This window comes from Furipterus horrens, unplaced genomic scaffold, assembly GCF_987537825.1.
Source record: "Furipterus horrens unplaced genomic scaffold, mFurHor1.1.pri manual_scaffold_13, whole genome shotgun sequence".
Taxonomy (NCBI): Eukaryota; Metazoa; Chordata; class Mammalia; order Chiroptera; family Furipteridae; genus Furipterus; species Furipterus horrens.
Genome location: NW_028327183.1, coordinates 13,816,738 through 13,835,770, shown reverse-complemented (window position 1 = coordinate 13,835,770; position 19,033 = coordinate 13,816,738). Strand labels below are relative to the sequence as shown.

General features: G+C 44.0%; 1 protein-coding gene across 1 annotated transcript in view; it reads left to right on the top strand.

The window, feature by feature from the left end:
- The first annotated feature begins 9,335 nt into the window (after positions 1 to 9,335).
- Positions 9,336 to 19,033, top strand: part of CMTM4 (CKLF like MARVEL transmembrane domain containing 4) — a 59,700-nt gene continuing 50,002 nt past the window's right edge. The window contains exon 1 of the mRNA XM_090260623.1: positions 9,336 to 9,704. Coding sequence (XP_090116749.1) covers positions 9,519 to 9,704 — 186 coding nt within the window. The 5' untranslated portion in view covers positions 9,336 to 9,518. The remainder of the gene's footprint in view (positions 9,705 to 19,033) is intronic.

The window sequence follows — 19,033 nt, the reverse complement described above, 5'->3', positions numbered from 1 at the left end:
ATGGGAAAACAGTTACATACAGTGACATTGAGTAAGTAAGTTAGTGTATGAAAGAAAATAGCCAGCTTTCTCACTGACAGAGAAGAGAGTTAAAAATAATGAAAAGAGAGAACTGGAATGTGGGAGTGGTGGTGGAGCTGTCAGTGCAAACTCATGGTTTTCAATACGTACACACAGATATAAAAAATATGTATGTATATGTGTATGTTTATATACATTTATTCCCCACTGAGAGATCCTGGGAGCAAACACAACCTAATAACAATGAGTACACCTTGTGCCTTGGTCTCCATTTCTAAATACCATTTTCCAGTAAAATAAATCAGGGAGAAATGGCTGATTCCAGGGCTGGGGCAAGCAAGTGAGCTTGGAATGTCTGTGCCAGAAAGTAAAAGGGCTTAAGGAATGATGGAAATATGTCAAAAAAGAAACAGGAACCCAGTGGCTCACTCAGGGACAATCTGAGCATCAAAAAAAAGTAAAGGTTGTAATGTAGTGTAACCCATTGAGTAAAATAGGAAATCATGAGTCTATAGTGGTATAAATTAATAAGTTGAAAGTTTCATGAGAAACAACATTGCTCATCAAAATTTATATTCACTGGGTTATAATCCATTATGATTAATATTTGTATGCTTAAATTGTCCCAGGTTTCTGTTTTTTGTTTTTTTAATTACAAGGGAAAAAAAAGAGTAACTTACAGTGGAGAAGTCTGGTAGACACAAGCCTAATAACTGATCAAAGTGAACATCATTAGGAATAGGACAAAGAGCAATCGAGTGCCTCCTGATAGGCTGTACTAAGAACACATCGCTTTCAGGGTGTTTCTGCCAAAAGTGTATACCCTGAATCTAATTATGAAGAAACATTAGACAAACCCAAATTGAATGACATTCTGCAAAATAATTGGCTGTAATCTTCAAAAGCGTGAAGGTCATGAAAGTCAAGATGGGTCTAAGGAACTGTTTCGGTCTGAAGGAGACTGAAGGAATGCCTGATTCTGGATGGGATTAATTTGCTACAAAGACAGGGGCATTGGCAAAACTTGAATGGGATCCAAGTGTTAGGTGGTACTAATGTATCAATAATGATTCCCTGTTTATATTCTGGTAAGGGTCCCTGTTTGTAGGACGCATGACTGAAGTATTTGGGGGTGATGAGGTATTAAGTTGGCAACTCACTTTCAAATAGTTCAGGGGGGGAAATTTCTTTGTGTTGCACTTACAGCTTTTAATTTTTAAAGGTAATTTTGATATTGTTTCCAAATAAATAACATTTAATTAAAACAATCTTCAAGTATGCCTATGTATACAGGTGAAAAAGCACATTCAGGCCTTTGGCAACAGCTCCTGAAACCTTCACCCCTGTGACTTCTTTAATAAGTATGTTTCTCAGCCACTATTTCATTCCCCCTACCCTCTTTTCTTGGTCTCCCAGACTGTCCTTTGAGTGTCCTCTGATCACTTACCTAAGGCCTGTCTGTCCTCCAGTCTTAGCTCAGGGACCCACAGATCTGGAGGGCCTTCCGTCCCACCCTCGTCTCCAAGAATCAGGCTCCCTAAACTCTTGAGGGTGTTTCCAGCTGCCCCAGGGTTTCCCCAAATGAGTCTGGGGACCCCTAGGAATCCTCAGATGTACTCTTAGGACTCCGACTTTTTTTAAAGGGCATTGTACATTATTCATGGTAACAGAATCTCTACTACCCATTTGATACAGAGGAGATAAGACTTTGAATTATTCATCTGTACTTTTTGTTTTCATCCAAATCTGATCACGTCAGTCCCTGCTTAAAGAGCAAAATGCAGCTCTGATGACTGACTGCTGGGGCTCTTCAGAATCTGTTCCCAGTGTACCCAGCCTATCCTACCATGCCCCATGCCCTTTAAATACCTTTTAAACTCTCCCTATCTGAACAGAAATCCAGGCTGCTCACCTCTTTCTGAACCTCTCAGGCCTTCCTGGCATGGCGATAGCCTTCCTTCCTTGTGTTCAAGATTTTATTTAATTTTTAGAGAGAAGGGAAGGTAGGGAGAAAGGGAGAGAAACATCAATCGGTTGCCTCTCACATGCTCTCAGCCAGGGACCAGGCCCGCAACCCAGGCACGTGTTCTGACTGGGAATCAAACTAACGTCCTTTTGCTCTGCAGGACGATCCCCAACCAACTGAGCAGTGCCAATCAGGGCTAGGATAGCTGTTCTTTCCAGAATGCCTTGCCCTGCCTTGCTTGTTCAGAACAATGGCAACAATAATGAGCAAACATTTGCTGAGTGTCTACTTTGTCTCAGACACGGTTCTAAACTATTTACAATATGCAGATGGGGGAAACAGGCCCGGAGAGTTTAATATCTTGTCTGAGGATAAACAGCCGTGCTGTTCAGTGCCGACATGCTGTGGATGCTCCCTGCCTGGTAGTCACTTAGGAGCATTGCCACAGTGCTTGTGTTTAAGTAACCCTAATTTTATTTAATAATGGCCCCAAGGGCAAGAGTGGCGGTGCTGGCAATTCGGTTAAGCCAAAGAGAAGTGATAAAGGGCTCCCTTTAAATGAAAAGGTGAACGTTCTTGATAAGGAAAGAAAAAAAATAAAAGCCATATGCTGAGATTGCTAAGATCTACAACAAGAACAAATCTTCTGTCTGAAATTGTGAAAAAGGAAAAAAATTCCTTATTTTGCTGTCATACCTCAAAATGCAAAAATTATGGCCACAGGGCATGGGTAAGTGCTTAGTTCAGATGGAAAGGCATTAAGTTCATGGGTGGAAGACACGAATAAAAAACATGTTCCCATTGACAGCAGTGTGTTGCGCCAGAAAGCATTGAGCCTATCTACAGGAAGACTTCAGCAAGGGATCCTCTGAAATGAGGGACACCAAGCCGTTTACTGCAAGTAAGAGATGGTTACAATATGGTGTTTTGAGAGAGAGAACATTCACAGAACTTTTATTACAGTACATTATTACAGTTCTATTTTATTATTAGTTACTGTTTTTCATCTCTTATTGTGCCTAAGTTATAAATTAAGCATTATCATAGGTATGTACATATAGGAAAAATACATACATATGTATGTATAGGGTTTGGTACTATCCGCGGTTTCAGGCATCCACTGGAGGTCTTGGAATGCATCCCCCTCAGGTAAGGGGAGGATGGCTATACACTGAGAAACACTGAATTCCAGGGGTCAGGCCTGTAAAGATGACTGAGAAGAGCAACCAGAGAAGTAGGAGGACAGTCAGGAAAGCCTGGGGTTACATATGCCAAGCAAGGAGACTGTTTCAAGAAGGCAGACACATTTGGCAGGATCACATGCTGCTGAGTGAACTACTTATCCCTCAAGACCCAGGTTAACTCCTTAAAGCTTTCCCTGCCCTCTCCTGCCCCAGGTAATTGTATTGACCTTGCAGTTCTGCAGGTACTTGTAGCACATTCCTGTCCCCCACCTTAGGCCTAAGAATCAGACTATTAGAGGAGGTCCTGAGAATCTATCTACTCCCTGAGCGATTCCTCTGCACATGCAGGTTCACAGACCCCTGCATTTTGGAGAGAAAAGTCCCAGGGTAGGAGTCTCATTGGAGCCACTCAGCTCCCATGCCCGCCCTGAGCTATGGCCTAGGATGGCAGGGACCCATGACTAGTCATTCTAGGGTCAAGTGCCCACTCTTCTTGGGTGAGCATCACCCGGGAGGTGGAAGTAGAAGAGGAGTAGGCCCAGAACAAGGTGGGGTGCTGTCATTAGAAGTAGGGGGATGATGGATGCCTGGCAGACAGAAGCAAGCATGTCCACTCTGGTTCCATAATTACTATCTTCATCGTTCTTTTGGGAGAGCTCTGGGGGCCCAGCATGTGGCGCACGCAGTGCCTGGCCCAAGGGCAGGCCACCAGCAAATATTTGGCTCACATAGGTTGCCTCCTGGTTACCTCAGCCGCTCCCTGAGGTGCACAGGTTAGTTTAGCCAGCACCTGGTCTGGCAGGACCGCGGGTACCGGAGTGAAAGCAGTGCCCACGTTTCCTTGTGGCCACCCTTTTTAACCTGCCCCAGAAAGCCACCCTTCCTGTGCCATGGGAAGAGAAGGCAGCTGGCAGCCAGGGAGAGGCCAGGCAGCTGCTGAGCAGAAGAATTCCCCTGAGTTGTCAAGCGCCAGCAGGGTCTGGGGGCAGCAGGAACTGTAGAAACCAGGGTCCCACAAGGGCTGGGATTCCACTGGAGGTTCCAGTAAGGGACACACATATTGGCTCGGGTTGTCCTTGGTCATAGGAACCAAAGGAATGTCAAACTGGAAAATCCCAGCGAGCACTATTTTTAGAGAAGAGTTGGAGAGCATTTTTCCGGCTGAGGGGACACATTTTTTCAGAAGTAGCAGTTAACTCTAACCCCTGAACCTCTCTGCCTGGAATTCGCCCAGGCCCCGGCCCCACCCTCCAGACGTGTAGGCACACTATTTGAGTCCCGTCAGTCCCCCAGTGGAAGACATGGGCATCTGCTGCTTTCAAACACCAGAATGGGTTGTTTATTTTTACGCCTTTGAGTAATCCCTCAAACATAAGGAATTTATATGGGCACTTTTCTTTGAAAGGCCTTTTCAGAGTAGAGAGAATCACATCAAATCAAGTTGTTAGTCATGTAACATTAAACATAAGATTTTCCTGGGTGTTTGGTTCCTGCTTAATATTGATAATTATTCCTGATAAACTTAATTGGTATTCCTACTATATACTTTATACTTGAAATGTTCAAACCCCCCCCACTGTTTATATTTTTTTATTTAAGGTAATTACTGAGCTTATTAAAAGTAGTACAAAGATGAGATCTCTTGTTTAACTGAAGTTATAGGAAAAGCTACCCCCACCCACCCCAACACTCACAAGGATGCACTGGAGAGAGATCTCACTAAGAAAGTGAAGTGAAATGCAAACCCCCTTTTTCTTCACCATTATCAGGCACTGCCTCCAGGGGCAGAACATGCAGGACCACAGTTTGGGAAGGTGTTCTGCTCCCAGGCCTTCATGGAATTTAGAATCTAAAGTCCTTGCAGGATCAATGCTTTTGCCGTTAGGACTCTCTGTAAGTGCATGGAATCAGTGTGCTTACAGCAGGGGCTAGAGTGAGGAGTGCCCCGAGATGGAGGTTGTTCTCCTTGGAGGGAGACAAGCCCAGGGCCAACGGAGAGGCTGAGGGACTTGGGAAGAGGCCAGGCCTGATCCAGGTAAACTGGGTATCCTGGGAACAGCCCATATTAAGGATGCTATACTCTGAGCAGCTCTTTCAGGGTGAATTCAGGGGCTGAGATAAGAATCAGCATTACTGTTGCTGGCAGAGTCCACTGGCAACATTTAATGAAGTAGCATCTGGTTTATTCATCAGTCTCTGCTGAGTCTGGTTGCCTTGAGTCAGCCCCTACTGTGTGGATCAGACTCTGAAACCCAGGGACCTATCCAAGGGCATTTAGTTTCCTGTGCATTTATCACTAATTTATCTTCTCTATCATTTATTCTTATTTTGACTTCAGCACTCAGACACACCCAGAAACACAGCGATAGCCACAGATCATGATGCATTGTAATTTAACACTGAGGAAGGCACCACAGTACCGCATTGTATCTACTACTACTATGTGGGATTCCCAACAATGCCTTTTGGAAGTCTGTGAACTTCTGTCAACAGTAAAAAAAATATTGAATCTGTTCTTCCAACTAAAAATAAACACAGGCTAGTGTTCAGGGACAGGAAACAGTAAGTACTGGAGGAAAACCCCCAATTCTGCCTCCACTCAATCCATCTTCCTCTCGTAGCCAGAGAGAGTATTCTAAAAGCCAGGCCTCACTAGGCCACTCTCCTACTTAACACTCTACTATTCAGAGTCCGCCCTCTGACAGGCCCGTGAGGCCCTGCAGGGACTGGCCTAAGGCTACCTTTCTGCTTCAGGTTGTGTCTGCCAGTCCTCTTCTTGAATTCTGCCATGAGCCTCTTCACTGTGCTTTGCTTTTGCTTGTGTCTGGGCCTTGGCACATGTTCCCTCTGCCTGGAACACTCTTCCACCCACCTTTACCATCTCTTTGCCTAGCTCACTGCTGTTCATAGTTCAAATCTCAGCTGAAATTCTGACCCACAGACTTGATTAAATCCTTGCTGAAATCCCCATACCACCATGAACAACACTCACCACATGCTGTTGTATTACTGGATTCAGTACTCGCTCTCCGTGGCCATGGTGGCAGGAGCTCTCTCTGCCTTATTAACCACTGACTCACGTTCTTTAAAAATGTTTTTTTAAATTCAGCTTTTGTTTTTATTAAAGTTATAAGTGGTAATGTTTGAGAAAATCAAATAGTTGTACAAGGCTTAAAACCCCACTACATTTCCTGCCCCCAGAGGCAACAGTTTGAACTTTTAACTGATTATTTTTGTATTTATCTTTATATTTTTAATGAACATGCATATACTGCTACCTCCTGGTTTTTTAGTTTTAAGCATCTACTGAGCTCCCATGATGAATGATGAGTATTTAGGTCTCTTGCACAACATCCCCTTCTCCCTATCACACATGCACATATCCTGGATCCCATCCTCTCCTAATATGGCCACATACTTTTAGGTGGGTCAGTATTCATTGTTTATATTATTATATTTATGCAAATGTTATTCACAGTTGAGCCATGTGATTTACCATACTTATCTTTTTCTATTGGTCATTTATTTTCCCTGTAATTAGTATCTGTGAATATTTGCTTAGTTTCCTATGCATTTATCACTAGTTTATCTCAAAACTTTCCCCAAACGATGTGTCTTTCTTTGCTGTGTATGAGGCATTTTCTTAACTTCATCTTGAAGAACTCTCTAGAAGTCTCTGGCTGCTCCAATCTGGGCTGGTTAACTCCCAGTTCTCCTGCATAGGGGCCTCTGCCCCCTTCACCCTAGGAATACTTATCACCTCTATAGTTGCATGCACCCTTTCTTGGATTCTGTTTTCTGCTTCCTTGGTTTAAATCCTTGTTTTGGTGATGTCCTCCACTAGCAGCCTCCTGAGAAAGAGAGAAGTCTTTGGATAATTTAGAATCTTCCATCAACTCTCATACCTGATTGATACTCTAGCTGGAACCAGACTAGGTAGGATCAGTTCCTCAGAATGTGGAGGGGTTTGCTCTATTCTCTTGTAGTTCCCAAAGCAGCTGTGGAAAAGTCCGATGCCTTTCTGATTCCTGATTCTTGATAATGAAACCTACTCTGTTCCTCCTGGAATCTCAAGGATCTTCTCTTTGCCCTAGTGGGCTGATGTGCCATGGTGTCCATCCATGTCCACTCACTATGCTGGGCACTGATGGAAGTCAGTGTCCTTTGGTTCTGAGAAATGTTATTGAGTTATTATTTTATGTCTTCTTCCCTTCATTCTCTCTTCTAACTTTACGGATGTCTTATTCTATTATTCTCTTGGACTGTAGCTCTAACTTCTTTTAATCTCCTTTTCTATCATTTTGTCTTTTGGCTCTATTTCCTGTGAGATTTTCTTTAACTCCTTTTTTCTTTCATATTACTATTCAGGGACACACACACACACACACACACACACACACACACACACACACACACAGTTTTCAGGAAGGTACCCTTGACATCACCTGTGTGCCTAGTGATTCCCAGCGGAGACCTTCTGTTTTACCTTCTGCAGACTAGTACTCTAGTCTTGGAGGATGAGCGTGAGAGGGGATCGAGGGATCAAACTGCTTTTTGAAAAGACTCTCAATTGACCTTGTCTTTTTATTCCTGCCTCCACTACCACTTCTAGATGAGCTGGTGCTGCCCATTTCAGCACCTTTTGTTCTGTGATAGAAACTAGGTTTCATTTCAGCCTTTCCCTGTGCCAGCTAAGGGTTTAGCTTTCTTGGGTTTGCTAAATCAGTTACCACTTGCCCATTTGCTTTTCTGCTTCCAACATTTTATCGATACTGTCTCCTTTCCCATTCTTTGTCCCAATGGTTTTATGTCCCTAAAAAAGTAAATCCCTGTAATTGTCATTTCACTGGGATTTGGAGAGAGAGCAGAGGCCAGCGCCTACATCCAACCATTCAACTTGTCATCTTTATCAGTCTGTCTCCAGTCCCTAGCATATTGCTTAGCGCATAAGTGCCCAATAGTCGTTAGTTGAATAGAGTATTAATTAGAGGCATTGAGTTTCTCATCTTTGGTAACCAAAAGATGAGAGCCCATTTGGTATGTACTGCTTAGTTTGGAGTTCACAAACCATCTGGGTTGTATAGTAAGCAACATTGTGTAGTGAAGAAAGTTGGAACCTGGGCTCTGCCCACCAGTTAATAGTGTGGCCTCAGACAAGCTATTACAGCACTCCGGGGTCTCAGTTCTTTTTTCTGTAAAATGGGAACAATAATACCTCTGACTAGTTCCTTGCTCAGTACCTGGAGCACAGGAAGCTCCCATCACATTTGTGATGTGTAAAGAGTTCAACACCAAAGCGACAATTCTTAGAAAGTCAGTGTTTTACTTAAGCCTTCACACTTGAATTGCAAATTGGTCCCTAATTAATGCTCTTCAGCGCGAAAGTCTGTTTTTAACTTGATTAGACAGAGATCGCAGAACCTTTTCAGCTAAGAGAAGGTCACTGTGTGGTAGCGCCCTTTCTCGGTCAGGCTGGTGGATCCAGAACTTAGACTGCAATTCTTCACAAATATTTACCGAGTGTCTGCCCTGCAGATCCTTACTAAGCGACTCTCACCCCTACTGCATACCCCTGCCGCGTTCTGCCCCTGGCCTTAGAGGCGCCCAGTGTGGGAGCGCAGACACTTAGCCCCTTCTTGTGAGCCAGAAAGTCCGAGTTAGGCCCACCCTGGGCCATGCACTGTTCCCAGTAGCCAAATTGCGCAGCGCATCTTCGTCTTCACCGCGAAGTCCACCAGGCTACCTGCAGAGGACCCTCCATCCTCCAGAGGAAAAACTGAAACAGCTCCCTAGGACAGCAACTCCTTGCCCCTGGGTCCACCTCCACCCTCCCTCTCAGCCCCGGTTCCTCCGGGTCCCCACAACCCGCCTTCCCGGACCTCCACTCTGGCCCTCCGGAATCGCGGGGCACAGAGCCGCTGCACCGACCCCACGCACTGGCAGGTGAGGGCGGGGCCTAAGGACGCCCCGCCCCGTTTCGTCCCGCCCCCCGAGGGCAGCGGCGCGGCCGCCACCTCCGCCTCTCCCGAGCCTAGGAGCGCTGCCGAGCGGCTGGCGAGCGGGCACTTGCTCCGCCCCCTCCCGTCCCGCCGCGCCGGCTCCCGCCTCCTTCCCTCTCCGGCCGCTCCCGCCTCCTTTCCTTTCCGCTGCCGAGGCGGCGGGAGCCGAGCCTGAGCGGACCGAGCCGGGGCCGCAGGAGGCGGCGGGCGCAGAGGAGGAGGCAGCAGCGGCGGGGCGGGCCGCAGGCGGTCAGTCAGTCGGCGGCGGCGATGCGGCGGCCCCGCTGAGCCCATCAGCTCCAGGCGCCGGGGGCTGGCCGCGCTAGGCGGCTCGGGCCAGGCGGCAGCATGCGGAGCGGCGAGGAGCTGGACGGCTTCGAGGGCGAGGCCTCGAGCACCTCCATGATCTCGGGCGCCAGCAGCCCGTACCAGCCCACCACGGAGCCGGTGAGCCAGCGCCGCGGACTGGCCGGCCTGCGCTGCGACCCCGACTACCTGCGCAGCGCGCTCGGCTGCCTCAAGGTCGCCCAAGTGGTAGGTGCCGGGCGGGGCCCCAGGTAACGGCCGGCGGCCTAGCCGCGCGCCTTCCCCCCTTGCTGTGCTCCGGGGGCGCAGGCCCGGTTAGCCTCTGCCGTGCATCTGCTTCGTGGGACCAGACCCCAGCTCCACGCACCCCCTCTCCCTCCCGGGGTCCCAGGGCCGCCCTCCCCACCCCCTTGGGAACTCTGCCCTGCCGCTTCAGGTATGCGCCTCCTACCTGAACACCTGTCCCCGGGCCTACCTGTCTGCTCCCGCCTTCGCCGTCTCATGCTTGGTGGTTTGCGGAGCCGGCCTAGAGGCTGTGCTGTCTCCTGGGTACTACTGGTCATAGCAACTTGTTGTGACAGGTTTTCAGGCCCGCACAATGTCCACCCCTCCCGATGGTCCTTCTCTGTCTGCTTCCACCACTGGGGACTGTGGCTTGGTTTCCTCCCTGGCTCCTAGCAGCGCCGGGCATATGACAGACGTTCAATAAATGTTTGTTGAATGGAGCCATGTAGCCTAGATGCAGTGGGGGAGCCCAGGTCTGTTCACAAAAGTCTCCAGTTTGTACAGCAGAGGTCTGATTCCTTAATTAACCTAGGCAGAACCAGCATCCCTGACTCCTCCGCCTCAGCACGGTGGCTGGCTTTGCCCAATTGGTACCCAGAGTTAAATCACTCTGGGAGGGCAGCCAGTTTGGGAGGTAACAGAAACAGAGAACTTTCTGTTGGACTTGCCTATGGTAGAGCTCATTTCTCAGAATTCTTATTTTTAGCTTCCAGGGTGTTCAAGGCAGGGGCCTGTCAACTCAGCCCCTCTTTTGTGGTTTTGTAACAGGCCTCTCTGGGCAGTTCTTTAGCTCTGTTGTGGACAGGGCATGCTATCGTTCAGAAAAAACTGTCCCGATATTCCCTGTCACAGGTGGGCCTTCCTCCTAGGCCAGGCAGCAAGACTTTATGGACTTCTCAGCCAGAGAAGCCATTTATTTGCACAGAGCTGTAATGTATGTGCATTTTGTTTCTTACAAGCACTGGGCTTCTTGTGCTGACTTGAGTACATAGATAAACGTGCCTTAGGAATAACGTCATTTGGGGACACCTTTTCAATAAAGGTCTCAGTGTTTGTAAATTGCAGGATCATGGGATGTTTTATCTCCTGGGTGAAATGCTTGTTCTGCTGATTGCTGGAGGGTATTTTTGAAGGACAGAAAGGAAAGACAAAAGGAGCAGGTTATCCCTTTCCAGAATTTTAAACTGACCTGATCCTCTAAGCTGCAGTGCTCTGAGATAGGCTCGTTCTGTAGATATGCTGTTACCAAAGAGAGTGGAGGAGGTGGGGGTAGGTGTGTAACTACTTTTTAAAAGAGGCAGCTAGCCAATGTTTGAGTACAACAGAGATAATCAGAAATGAATAAGAGACTGGGCGGGAACTTGGGTCCAGGTAGAATATAGGGCCTTGTTAAGCACCTTGCTTTGTTTCCTCTGTGGACTTTTGAAAGTAAATAGAACTTGCCACTCAAAAGAGCTGGATAAAGAATTGAAACCCAGTCGTTTGTATAAAATGTTATCCAGCAGTTATCACCTCATTGCTGGAACTTTGTCACCTAAGGCCAGAAATGGAAGCCAGCGGTATGGTAAGGTGTTATTTTGGTGTAGAGCTTTCCTTTGCATTTGTAAGGACTTTCGGGCTTAGCCCCTAAAATCTCACCTAAGTCTGCCATTGGTCTAATCTCTAGAATTTAAACAGAGAGAGGTTGTGTGGAGGTGAGTGAAGGATGGGAGGGAACCTGCTTGAAAGATATGGCAACTTGAAACAGTCTTCTATGTACTTGGATTCTCAGCCTTGATAAAAATCAGGGTTTATAGGGGGAAAAACCCCACAAAAGTGCAAAAAATTGGAATCTAAATTTAAACTGGAAAGGAAGAGAAGTTGTTATGAAGATATTTCTAAGATGTTACAAGGCTCAGAATTTCATCAAGAAATAGAGATAAGTTCTAATTGTGGTTTTTAAGAGAAGTTTGAGTTTTTTCACTTTAGCTTTTATAGACATTTCTTTGTGGTCTGTGACCCATTACAACCTGTAGATCCTTGATCTACTCCAAGTGTGGTTAACAGCATCTCTAGCACTGGCGAGCTTGTCAGGAATGCAGAATCAGAGGGGCCTCACCCGAGATTTTCTGAATCATAATCTGCATTTTCACAAGATTTCTCCAAGTGATTCACATACACATTAAAGTTTGTCTTTCTTATCATCGTAGCAGTAAAACCTCATAGAGGTCTGGCAATCGGTTCTCTATCAGAACCATTAATAGTCAACCTCAAAGCTGAGGTTTTTCTGTGAAACGAGCCTCTACCTCCCTCAAAGGATTAAGAGAATGAAGTAATATGTAGAAATTAGCACCAAGCTCATTAGGTACTTGCTTAATTAGTGTGTAGGAAACATTAGCTATCATTATTGCTCATTATTGCTCATTCATATTTTCTGTTTTTATTTTTTACTTTTAAAGATTTTATTTTTATTTTTAGAGAGAGGGGGAGGGAGAAAGAGATGGTGAGAAACATCAATTTGTGGTTGCCTCTTGTGCACCCCCAAGTGGGGGCCTGTCCCGCAACCCAGGCATGTGCCCTGACTGGGAATTGAACCGGCAACCCTTTGATTTTCAGGCTGGCACTCAATCCACTGAGCCACACCAGCCAGGGTCATATTTCCTGTTTTTAGAGAAATTTGATAAAAATGCTAATCCCAAATTACAATTGTATATTTGAATTAAAGGTAGGTCAGTTCCTACTGATTTAAAAGTTAAATTGGTATTTTAAATGGAATGTTATTTAATAGTGAAAGTAATCTGAAATATTATGAAAATGAATCAGTACATTTTCATAGATTATATATTTTAAAAATTAAACTCATTCCTACCTTTTAGTTGGGGAGAATGTCTCCTGTGATTATTATATCAAACAGTAAAAATGTACTTTTTGTGGGAAAGGAGTTGGTTTAAACTGTTGATTTAAATTACCTTCTTCCTTATGAATGTGGATTCTATGAAAACTTACTGTTTTTTTAGCTCCCAGGCTTTATTTAAAGAAATATTTAATGTAGGTCTTTTGCTTATTTTTTCCCCCATCACCTTTGTTGAAAGCAGAATTTTGTTTTTGGGATGGGGTTGGAGGAAGAGGCATACTGTCACACATACCATGATATAATGACAGTGTCAGAAGAGGACAAGTCCTGGATTGGACAAGGCTTTCTGAGAAATAATAACAGGCATCATTATTGAGTGCATACTCTACTGTTGTCATCCCCATTTTATGGATGAGGAAATTGAGGCACAGAGGTTGTGAATTGTTTAAGGTTGTGAGAAACGCTCACAATAAAAACTGGGACACAGGACTTGAGCAGTAAAGCGAGGCCTTTATTCACGAGTCTGCAGAGCCGGGCGCACCCTCACAGCCAGGAGTATGTGCGCGCCAAGTAGACAAAGGAACCTGGTTTTATAGTCTTACCTTCCCCACCCTAAAATTGCCACCCTAAAGTGATTATTTCCTTGCCCTAAAGTGAGAGCGATTAGCTTTCCCGCCCTAACGCAATTAGCTCCCCCTCCCCTCTCCTCCTTCCCCGTTTCTCCATTACTGGTTACTCCGGAGTTACAATCTAACACGGTTATCTAAATGCCCCTTCTGTGGTTTGTAGATATGCCAGTGCTGTCAGCTCCCTTCTTAGAGATCCTCTAATTACATTTGCCCTTAAGACCCTTTAATTACATTTGCTCTTTGTTACTAATGACTTTTTACTGGTTTGGGAGTCACTATGTCCTTGTTTCTAACAAGGCCACATGGCTCACGTGCCACGGTAGAGCTGGGATTTGAACGTAGGAAGTCTGGTTTCAGAGTGTGCTCTTTACGGCCTCCCAAACACATCATTTTGAATTGTTTCACAGCAGAGCAGGAAACCGAGTCCAATGACATTTCTGTGGTCTTTGAGCAGCCTGGTGACCTTTAGGATGACTTTTACATGCCTAAGAACAGACTTCCAAGGATTTTGATTTCTTGGTGTGCAGTGTGCTGTTCCTACAAGTGCGATTTTTGTGTGGTGTCCTCACCCAACAGACCTGCCAGCTTCCTGCAATGAGGGGATGGGAGCAGAATCAGCATTATAGTTCTTAAAAGACCCCTCAGGGAACTCTCTTGTTTCAGATTGCATTCTTGAGACCCTCCCTTGCCTAATTGACCTTCTAACATTGCATTGCATTTGTGTAGGACTTTTTCTAACAAAGTTGGGTAATAGGAGATGTTTAAATTCAAATTTTAGCTCTGTTGATCTTGAAATCTCTTAATCCTGTTGTGTCTTGACTTCCTCAGTAAGTAGCATGTGGGTGAATGATTGAGCATTTTAGGAATTGTAGGAGTTAATGTTTGATTGGTACTTTACTAGATAACTCAAAGACAAATATGAGTATTTGTATTTCAGGGTGAGATAATAGTATATATTTTATTTGGTGGAAACCATGTCTGTTTTTCATCCAAAGCCACTCAGCACAATCCCTCACAAATCCTACTCTTTGGGGGACGTGCCCGGACAAAGGAGGGTCATGCAGGTGATGGTGGTAAAGTAGTGGGTTTTACTGCATTGCATTTCCAGACCTTCAGTGGCCCCTTGTAAAAACAGTCTCATTTTCCCTTAGGAAGATTGTTGTTATCTTTGGAAGTTGTCTTTCTGGTCAAGGACTTGCAATCAAAGTCTAGCAGAAAAGCAAAGATAAAGCTACTGTTAAGTTTTCATGATGATTAAAAATAGTAAAATTATCATCCAAGATCTCAGAAAAGTATATAGTATACATATCTGTTTTATAAAACCAGACAAAGACAGTTCAAGAAAAGAACACTGTACCAACCAGTTGTCCTCATGAGCACAGACACAGACGTCCTCAGCAAAATATTAGGAAATCAAAGCCAGCAACGTTCTGTAAAAGAATAGTACACCACATCAGTTGTGATTTATCCAAAGAACAAAAGGCTGTTCCACTTTTCCAAAATCAATAGATGTATTCCACCATATGAACAGTTTAACAAAACCACACAATTATGTCAATGGATGCAGAAAAAAATTTGACAAAATTCAGCTTTCATTCATGATAAATGCTACCAGCAAACTAGTAAGAGAAGGGAACATTCTCAACCTGAAAAGGGGCATCTACCAAAAATCTACAGCTAACATACATAGATAGGTGCAGTTAACATAGTGGTGAAAGAGTGAATATTTTCCCCAAAGATGGGGAACAAGCCAATGACGACTGCTCTCACCACTATATTCACCATCCTACTGAAAGTGCTAACCAGTGCAAGAAAAATGAATAGAAGGCATACAGACCGGAAAGAAAGAACAACTGTCCCTGTTTGCAGATGGCATGATTATCTATGTAGACAACTCCATGGGAATCTGTACAAAAGCTCCTGGGACTAATAAGAAAGTTAGTAAGATTGCAGGATACAAGGTCGACACACAAAAATCAATTGTATTTCTGTATCCTAGCAACAAATCATTGGAAATTGAAATAAAAAAAAAAAACAAAACCAAAAACCCGTATTAGTTACAGTTGCTCCAAAAAGAGCGAAATACTTAGGTATAAATCTAACAAAATATGTACAGGATCTGCACACCAAAAACTGCAAAAGAAAGAAATCAAAGATGATCTAAAATAAGTGGACAAACTGTTTATGGATTGGAAGACTCGGTATGTATTGTTAAAATACCAATTCTCCACAAATTGATCTGTGGGTTTAACACAATCCCACAATCCCAGTAAGATGTTTTTAAAGACCAGCTGATTGTAAAATGTATATGGAAAGTCAAATTAGCTAGGCAAAGGGATGGTGAAGGTTGGTGCAAGAGTGTTCAGGCAGAGGGAACAAGATGACCCGAAGTCACCTTTGTTTAAGGGCTCTGTGTGTATATGTGTGTGTTGGGAAGTGGGGATGGGATGAGGATGGGTTCCAAAAATATGGACCTTGTCTTTTATTACCATGAGACTTTTGGCCAGTGGCATCTTCACTCTAGGCCACAAACAGGTCTCCTCAGTTGAAAATTGGGGCTGGTGTTAGTACTACCTGCATGATGAGCCTTCCTTTCAAAGCCCTGAGCAAAATGTCTTTCACATTCCAAGTCATCCAGACCTGCTGGCACTGTAGAATATCTCTGGAATGATACAAGTTGAGAAACTGGGTGGCTGAGGGCCAGGGTGGAAGGGAGATTTATTTTTCACTGTGTGACTTTTCATACTTTTTGAATTGTATACCACATGCAAATATCTTCTATTCAAAACTTACTAAAAGGTTGGCTGTAATTAGCTTTAGTACTTTAGGATATATTAGCCTTAAAGCTAATATACTGACTAATCTTTAATTAACCTTTTATTACTGGCCTTACCTTATAATTTGGAGGCTCTTGAGAACAATTTAGATAATACAGAACTCGAAGGAACGTGAAGCTTAAGTTTTTTTCAGTATGTTTTCTTATTTAAAAAAAAGCAAGCAGCCTTGGCTGGTGTGGCTCAGTAGATTGAGTGCTGGCCTGCAAACTGAAAGGTCACTGGTTCAATTCCCAGTAAAGGCACATGCCTGTGCTGCGGGCCAGGTCCCCGACTGGGGGCATGTGAGAGGCAACTGATTGATGTATTTCTTGCACATTGATGTTTTTCTCCCTTTCTCCCTCCCTTCCCGTCTCTCTAAAAATAAATAAATAAAATCTTAAAAAAAAAAACAAAAAAAAATTTTTTTTAAGCAAGCATTCTGCGCAAATAGGAGTACTTAATACCTTTGTTGAATCTAATGGCAAATTTTCTTTCATTTAAAAGTAATTTACCATCATTAATTAGTTAAAACATGTGGGGATGTAATGCAATATATAGCATGGTGACTATAGTTAATAATACTGTACTGCATCTTTAAGACTTGGTAAGAGAGCCATAGATCTTAAAAGTTCTCATCACAAGAAAAAAGACTATGGTGACAGATGCTAACTAGACTTATTGTGATCATTTTGCAATATATATACATATTGAATCATTATCTCATATACCAGAAACAAATGTTACATGAAAATTATATCTCAATTAAAATACATTGGAATATTGAGGGAAAATAGGAAAAAAATCTTAGTGACAGAGTCAAATAAAAAGAACCTTGGGATTTTTTTCTTTCAAAGGCTTCATAAAATCCCCTGATGATGGTTTCCAATTGTTTTCTATTAGGAAGAAAGCGTCATTAAGTGGGCTGCATTCTTCTTTTGAATTGTTATTATGTTTTGTTACATTTCAAGCAGTGCTTTTATTAGATCAAAGGGCAATTTCATTAAATTTCTGAATATTTAGATTTCAGGTCAAGATGGAGGCGTAGGTAAACACACTTTGCCTCCTCACACAACTACAACAAAAATTACAACTAGGTTACAAAACGAACCACCTAGATTCATCAGGAAATCGAGCTGTAGGGAAGTCTACCAAGGATTTAAAGAAGCCACATTCATCTAGGTGTGTAGGCAGGCACAGAGACACAGAGTGGCGTGGAGAGGTGGCCGAATGGGAGGTCCCACATCCATGTGTGGTGGGTCAAAATCAGGAGGGATACCTCGGGAGTGAGCGATCCCAGCCCAGGGTTCCAGCACCAGGAAGTAAGTCCCCATAACTTCTGGCTATAAAAACCAGTGGGGCTTAGGGCGGCAGAAGAAAATGAAGGATTCAACAGGAGACTTCTCTTAAAGGGCCCATAATGGTCTCAGGATGTACATAGACCCACCCCTTCTGGGCTTCAGCACCAGGGCAACAGCTGGAAGAGCACAAGTGGCATACAGGGAGAAAGAGAAGTGACTGCAACAGGGCAAGTGCCAGGAGACAGCTTCCTCCTGGGCATATCTCCAGAGGCCAGGCAGTGGCACTGTCCCCTCTCAGAGCCCTCCCCGACACACAGCCACAAAGCAGTGAAACGGGTTGCTCAGCCCCGGGTGATTACCTAAGGCTCTACCCCGCACAATTTACAGGTGACTTTTTCTTTTTAACATTTTATTTATTTATTTTTTAGAGAGAGGGGAAGAGAGGGAGAAGGAGAGGCAGAGAAACATCATTGATTCCTTGTCTCTCACACACCCCCAACTGGGGACCTGGCCTGCAGCTCAGGCCTGTGCCCTGAATGGGAATCCTACCGGCGACCTTTCAGTCTGTGGGAAGATGCCCAACCCACTGAGCTATACCAGTCAGGGTTACAGGTGCCCTTTCTACAATAGGCCATGCTACTAAGACAGGGAGTCAAAGCAGCTCTACCTAATACACTGAAACACAGGGAGGCTGCCAAATTGAGGAAACAAAGAAATATGGCCCACATGAAAGAATAGAACAAAACTCCAGAAAAGGAACTAAACAAAATGGAGATAAGCAGCCTATCAGATTCAGAGTTCAAAACACTGGTTATCAGGATGCTCAAAGAACTCAATGGGTATTGCAACAGTATAAAAAAGACCTAGGCAGAAGTGAAATAGATAAAAATTTACAGCAAACCAACAGTAGAGGGGATGAAGCCAAGAATCAAATCAACAATTTGGAACATAAGGAAGAAAAAAGCATTCAATCAAAACAGCAAGAAAAAAAATTCAAAAAAATTGAGGATAGAATAAGGAGCCTCTGAGACATTTTTAAACATACCAACATTTGAATCATAGGGATGCCAGAAGGAGAAGAGAAAGACCAAGAAATTGAAAACTTACTTGAAAAAATAATGAAAGAAAACTTCCCTAATTTTGTGAAGGAAATAGACATACAAGTTCAGGAAGCACAGAGAGTCCCAAACAAGTTGGACCCAAAGAGGACCACCAAGACACATCATAATTAAAATGCCAAAAGTGAAAGATAAAGAGAGAATCTTAAAAGCGGCAAGAGAAAAGCAGTTACCTACGAAAGAATTCCCATAAGACTGTCAGCTGATTTCTCAAAAGAAACTTTGCAGGCAAGAAGGGACTGGCAAGAAGTATTCAAAGTGATGAAAAGCAAGTACCTCCCACCTGGATTACTCTATCCAGCAAAGCTATTGTTTAGAATCCAAGGGCAGATAAAGTGCTTCCCAGACAAGGTAAAACTTAAGAGTTCATCATCAAGCCCTCATTATATGAAATGCTGAAGGGAACTATATAAGAAAAAGAAGATAAAAACTTTAAACATTAAAATGGCAACAAATTCACAACTATCAACAACTGAATCTAAAAAACAAACTAAACAAACAAGCAGAACCAGGAACAGAATCATAGGTATGGGGATTATTTGGATGGTTATCAGCTGGGAGGGGGAAGGAGGAGAATG